This window comes from Gekko japonicus, unplaced genomic scaffold, assembly GCF_001447785.1.
Source record: "Gekko japonicus isolate JY-2015 unplaced genomic scaffold, Gekko_japonicus_V1.1 scaffold2999, whole genome shotgun sequence".
In the NCBI taxonomy this organism is placed as follows: domain Eukaryota; kingdom Metazoa; phylum Chordata; class Lepidosauria; order Squamata; family Gekkonidae; genus Gekko; species Gekko japonicus.
Window position 1 is genome coordinate 187937 of NW_015176538.1, and position 6419 is coordinate 194355.

Here is a 6419-nt window from a genome sequence, read left to right on the forward strand (position 1 = left end):
GGCAGGAGAGCAGCCGGCATCCTGACCCAGTTAAAAGGCTACAGCAAAGTTGTACCTTGAGCTGGGTGTTGAAAGTGTCCATTTCAGAGAGCTTGGAAGCCGTTTCTTTCTCGAGCGCTTCTAGCTGTTCTCCAAGTCTTTGGCACAGTCCCTCCTTTTCTGAGGACTTCTTATGCAGCGAGTTCAGTTCTGCATCTGGAGAAGAGACAGCAAACGCTGAATATGGATCTTTGCCAACAAACTTCTCTGCTTTATCTCCCCCCCCCTTCCATTTCCACAGCCGCTATATGGCTCACAGCTCTCTCCAACTCACACAGTCCCGTCAGCTAGGTCAAAGTTATTCCCATTTGAGAGTGCAGAAACTGAACGGGGATTGAGAGCCAGAGACTTGTCCAAAGATGCTCACTGAATCCATAGTTGGGCACAGAACTCAGCCCAGGGTTTACTCCACTACATTGGGACTCACAATGGTGTCACCATACGTTTGGGCATGATACCCTCACACGCTTCCTACTCTGAGCATGCCAATTTAATTACGTTTTCCCATAAGGTTTAGCAGGGGTCGTTTCGTAGAAAAAGAGCTAGGGGAACTCATTAGCATAAGCCACACCCCCTGACATCAGGGGCCCGGCGGTGGACCTGCAAGGCCAGCGGGAGTGCAAGGAAGCCCCGCGAAGGCCCTCCCTGGCCCCAGGCAGGCAGGGGTGGGGAGAAGCAGGGAGGAAGCAACTTACCCTCCCTCTTCTTCTGCCTCCTCCTGGCTGAATGAGGGCCGGAAGCGGGGTGGCCGGAAGCAGGGGGCGGGGCTTCGTCATGTGCCCCGCCCCCTGTACCTCACCCGGGGGAACTGCGATCCCCCGCGATCCCCCCGAAATGACCTCTGAGGTTTAGGAAATTGATCTGACTCAAGTTTGCACGGGCGGTGCTGCAAAGCGGAAACATTTTACCGGACCCCAAAACTTTGCTCCAACCACTATGGGATAGATGCAAAGGACGGCAGGCAAAGCTCCACTGATGGAACACATCTTTCCACCTCTTCTTCCCACTGCGGCCCCTGTATTTCCTGAAAAATGGCTCTTGGGGGCCAAGAGGATCCTACGAGCATCATGGGATAAGATCTGTGGGGCTGCCATGGGAAGATGGAAATGATCTCTGCATGGGTAGAAATGACATCCTTCCTTGATTCAGCAGCCCATGTCGCTATCCTTGAAGGCTGTGAAGGCCTCCAAGCTTCCAGGTGCTTGGTGTTCATCCCTACTCGACCACAGGTCTCGCTTGGTGGCCTTAGGCCAGAAACCCTCTCAATCTAACCTGCCTCACAGGGTTGTGAGAGCCAGCAGGGGTCATTTCCTGCGGGAGCGCACAGGAGCGGAGCTCCGGCAGTAAGGAGCCCAGGGGGCGGGCACATGCAACAAGCCCCGCCCCCTGATCTCAGCGGCCCTCAGTCGGGCCATGAGCAGCAAAAAGCAACCAGGTAAGTTGCAGAGGGGCCCCCCCCAGCCCACCTTCAGGTACAAACTCTCCCTCCTCTGTGAGGGCAGATCTGCGCGTCCCCCCGTCCCCAATAGCTAGCAATGCAAAACAGTCCAGTGGAGCCTGAGCGGTGGGTGTTGCCTTCTGAAACACTTCCGGTGATGTCAGGGGGTGTGGCATATGCAAATAAGTTATGCTAACGAGCTCCTGCACCTCTTTTTCTACGAAATGACCCCTGAGAGCCAGTGTTGTGCAGTCCCGCTCTGCCATGGAAGCCTGGGAAAGTTGTACCCTCTTAGGCCTAACCGACTTCACAGGCACATTTTGTAAGGATAAAACAGACGAGAAGAGAATGATGCGAGCTACTTTGGGTCCCCCCCTCTGGGAAGGAAGGTCGGGTATGAGTTAATAAACATAGAAATGCAGGGAAGAACCGTTTATGAGTTCCTGAGCTACTTGAAGGGTAGGATAAAAAACGTGATATGCAGGCATGGTTCTGGGGAGATGCAAGGGGCTGTAGTCAGAAGTGAGAGGAAGGAAAGCCATGATCTCCACGTAGACTCTGCTTGTGGTCTGTTGGATCCCATTCTTCCTGTTATCCAATTCCCCTGTCTTCACATGAAGTTGCCTTATACTGAATTAGACCCTTGGTCCATCAAGGTCAGTACTGTCTACTCAGACTGGCAGCAGTTCTCCAGGGTCTCAGGCTGTGACAGACAGTAAATGGTTAACCTGGTCTGAAAACCTTGAGTGACAGGGGATTCGAATGGACTTCTTCAGTTGATAAGTGGCAGTTAAGAACTGACAGCTGACTAGGAAGGAAGACTAAAGGAGTGAGAGGATCAAGAAGGATCCCCATTCAAACCTGAGGGAAACAGCTCCTAGAAAAAGGGGGTGATCCGTATCCAGTCTGGAGAGGATCAAGAGGGATCCTGAGTTGGGGAAGTTGGAAGTTTGCTTTTATTAACATTAAATGAGACTGACAAAAATAAAAACAAAAGGGGTAAAACCAGATATTGAGAATGATACTTATTTGTCCAATGCAGGGTTCTTTTTGTAGCAGGAACTCCTTTGCATATTAGGCAACACACCCCTAATGTAGCCAATCCTCCAAGAGCTTACAGTAGCCCCTGTAAGAAGAGCTCTGTAAGCTCCTGGAAGACTGGCTACATTAGGGGTGTGTCGCTTAATATGCAAAGGAGTTCCTGCTACAAAAAGAGCCCTGCGTAATGATTTTTATTTGTCTAAGAGAGAAAGAGAGAGAGAGAGGGGTGGAAAGAAAGAATGAAAGAGGTGGAAAGAAAGAAAGAGAAAAAAACACAGAAAGCAAATAGATGGGAGGGAGGGAGGGAAGGATGACTCCCGCTTGCTTCCTCAGCTGCCCAGCCAGGAGTCGCACAATGTGTGTGAAAGAGCCGCATGTGGCTCCCAAGCTGCAGTTTGGCCACCCCTTTGCTAGATTATGTAAGAAAAACTGCCAGAAAACCTTAAGATTTAAAGACCTGTCTGAATAACAGAAAGGGTTACTTGCTTGTGACAAATTATCTGGCGTTTATTTTTACACAAAGTTATCTCCTTCCTATTGCCTGCTCACCTCCTAAGTCCTAAACTTGATTCATACCTGACCGTTTCCCCTCAAAGTTAAATAAAACAGTTTGTTATTTTTGAATGACCATCAGCCTCTCATGTGCCATTATCAAACCAGGATCCCTCCCTTCAGTTTCCTAGGCTGGGTCAGCATCTCACAATATACATTCAAAGGACTGGGTGGGATAGCCAGAGAAAAACAAACAAGAAAAGGGAAAAGGGCTGCTCAGCTAAGAACAATATAAAGGAAAACCCGTGAGGGAAAAATCACCCAACAGTCAGAGGACTTTCCCATCACCTACCACCTGATCCTTTCAGCTGGAGACATCAGGGATTGAACCAAGGACCTTCTGAATGTCAAGCAGATACTCTACCACTGAGCCATGACCAGTGTTCCCTCTAAGCTGAGCTAGCGTGAGCTAGCTCACAGTTTTTTAAGAACATAAGAGATGCCAATGTTGGATCAGGCCAAAGGCCCATCCAGTCCAACACTCTGTGGCACACAGTGGCCAGAAACACCAGTGCCATCAGGAGGTCCACCAGTGGGGCCAAGACATTAGAAGCCCTCCCACTGTTGACCCCCCCAAGCACCAAGAAGACAGAGCATCACTTGCCCCAGAGCCCCTATCTCTACCTTGTGGCTAATAGCCACTGATGGACCTCTGCTCCATATGCTTATCTAATTCCCTTTTGAAGCCGTCCATGCTTGTAGCCGCCACCACCTCCTGTGGCAGTGAATTCCATGTGTTAATCACTCTTTGGGTGAAGAAGCACTTCCTTTTATCCGTTCTAACCCGACTGCTCAGCAATTTCATGGAGTGCCCACGAGTTCTTGTATTGTGAGAAAGGGAGAAAAGTACCTCTTTCTCTACCTGCTCTTTCCCATGCATAATCTTATAAACCTCAATCATGTCACCCCTCAGTCGTCGTTTCTCCAAGCCTCCGGCTCACACATTTCTGTCTTAGCTCAGGGAGGACTGGCGCCAGTTTGGTGAAGTGGTTAAGTGCGCGGACTCTAATCTGGGAGAACCAGGTTTGATTCCCCACTCCTCCACTCGCACCTGCTGGATGACCTTGGGCAAGCCGTAGTTCTGTCAGGGCTGTTCTCTGTCTCAAGGGCAGTCCTTGCAAGAGCTCTCTCAGTCCCGCCTACCTCACAGGGTGTCTGTTGGGGGGAGGGGGAGGGGAAGGAGTTTGTAAGCCGCTCTGAGACTCCTTCGGGTAGTGAAGGCAGGGTATAAATCCAATCTCCTCTTCTTCTTCTAATTTATGCTGTAACCAAATCACTTGCTCACAACTTTAATGCCAGCAGCTCACAGAGTAGAATTTTTGCTCACAAGACCCCACAGCTTAGAGGGAGCATTGGCCATGACCCCTCCTGGATATTCGTCACGTAATTTCCTGGGCTTGTGGATTTTCTACATTCCTAGGAAATTCTTTTCTTGCCATACAACCCAGCCAGTCCATTTCCCACTTTGCCCTTTTAGAATTTATCTCACCACCGGCCTCTCTCCCCCTTCCTTATCCCTTCCTATCATCTTAAGAAGTTTTATAGTTCTTCATTCCACAGCGATCAAGGAACAAGAGAAAAGGTACAAATAAATTTTCTTTAAGGTACTTACTAGGCGAGTTGCCCAGCTGCATGTGATTTATCCTCTCACTCAGCTGCTGTTTTTCTGGAACCAGGAGGAGGAGCTTGTTCTGATATTCCTGCAAAGAAGAGGGGCAGCTTTTTAGAAAGGTATCATCATTTCTTTGTGGCATCATCTATAAAATGCTTAAGGTTGGCCGGGCCAATTCATTTTATATGACGCGATAGAGAGAGAGAGATAGACAGAGAGAGAGAGAGAGACAGAGAGAGACAGAGAGAGACAGAGAGAGACAGAGAGAGACAGAGAGAGACAGAGAGAGACAGAGAGAGACAGAGAGAGACAGAGAGAGACAGAGAGAGACAGAGAGAGACAGAGAGAGAGAGAACACTGTATTTTCCAAGAGCTCAATAAAAATGCGATCCAATATAAATATAAAAACAAACTACAACCGGCACATCCGAAACACTGTCTTCATCGCATTAGTCCACCAGGGATGATTTTCAGCCAATTCTCTGATATGATTCCTGACATTTGTACTGGTGGCTGTGCTTTTTGCCCTGACCTGATCAGATCTCGGAAGCTAAGTAGGGTTAGCCCTGGTTAGTAGTTGGATGGGAGACCACCAAGGACGTCTAGGGTTGGTATGCAGAGAGAGGCAGTGGCAAACCACCACTGTTCATCTCTTGCCTTGAAAATCCTATGAGGGCGCCATGAGTCGGTTCTGACTTGATGGCATTTTACAGACACACAGCTTTTTTAACTCGACAGAAGCCCATTGAAATTCCAGAGAACTTGGCTGGATACTTAAGCATTTTATATTAGACTGTCTTTTTGTGATTTGTTTCTCTCAAAGGTCCACTTAGGAAAATATCCATTTAATATCTTTATCACTAACTTATTTCATTTTTACAAGCTCATTTGTGGCAATACACAAGGTACAATCTGTTTAACCCAGTACATAATATTTAAACAATAGTAAGCTTACTTTGGGTTGTGTGTGTGAGAGAGAGAGGGGAATTATTGGTATGGAACATAAGAACGTAAGAAGAGCCCTGCTGGATCAGACTGGTGGTCCATCTAGTCCAGCATCCTATCTCACACAGTGACCAACCAGTTCCTCTGGATGGCCGACAACAGGGCATAGAGGCCAAGGTTGTCCCCTGATATTGCCTTTGGGCCCTGGGATTCAGAGGTTGACTGCCTCAGAACATGGAGGTGCCCATGTTCAGAGGCTTCCGATGAAGGATCGCCTAGAACTTACTGGCAATCGATGAAAAAAATTAATTCAACAGAGGTAATGCCAAGACCACGGCCACACATCCCGGAAAATCTACAGCAACTAAAGAGGTAATAAGTGTTCCCATTTTGTCACTAATTAATAATCGTTTGGCACTATGTGTCGTGTAGCTAGGAGATCCTAAGATTGTCTGGCAGCAGGAAGTTCTCGCTCTTTTAGCGTTATGCACCACTAGGTGGTGAGCTAGACTCGTTTTTAAGGCAAGAGACATTTCAGAGGCGGGTAGGGTTGCCAAGTCGTACCTCATCCTGAAGCGGGGGACTCCCAGGTCAATCCTGGCGCGCACATGTGCGCACGCTGCATCCACTTCACCAGGAAGTGACGCGACCACGCCGGGCACACTGGGGGCGGGGCCACGACCATCCGAGGGAAAACCATAGAGTTTTCCCTCGGATGACCGTGGCCCCGCCCCCAGCATGCCCGGCGTGGTCGCATCACTTCCTGGTGACGTGCACATCGGGGTGGAGTTC

General features: G+C 49.0%; 1 protein-coding gene across 1 annotated transcript in view; it reads right to left on the reverse strand.

The window, feature by feature from the left end:
- The window catches only part of ITSN2 (intersectin 2), a gene marked incomplete at its 5' end in the record, with an annotated part of 77032 nt that overhangs the window by 68251 nt on the left and 2362 nt on the right, over positions 1-6419 (reverse strand). Inside the window, 2 exon segments of the mRNA XM_015427449.1 lie at positions 56-195; positions 4683-4770. Of these exon segments, the coding sequence (XP_015282935.1) occupies positions 56-195; positions 4683-4770 (228 nt within the window).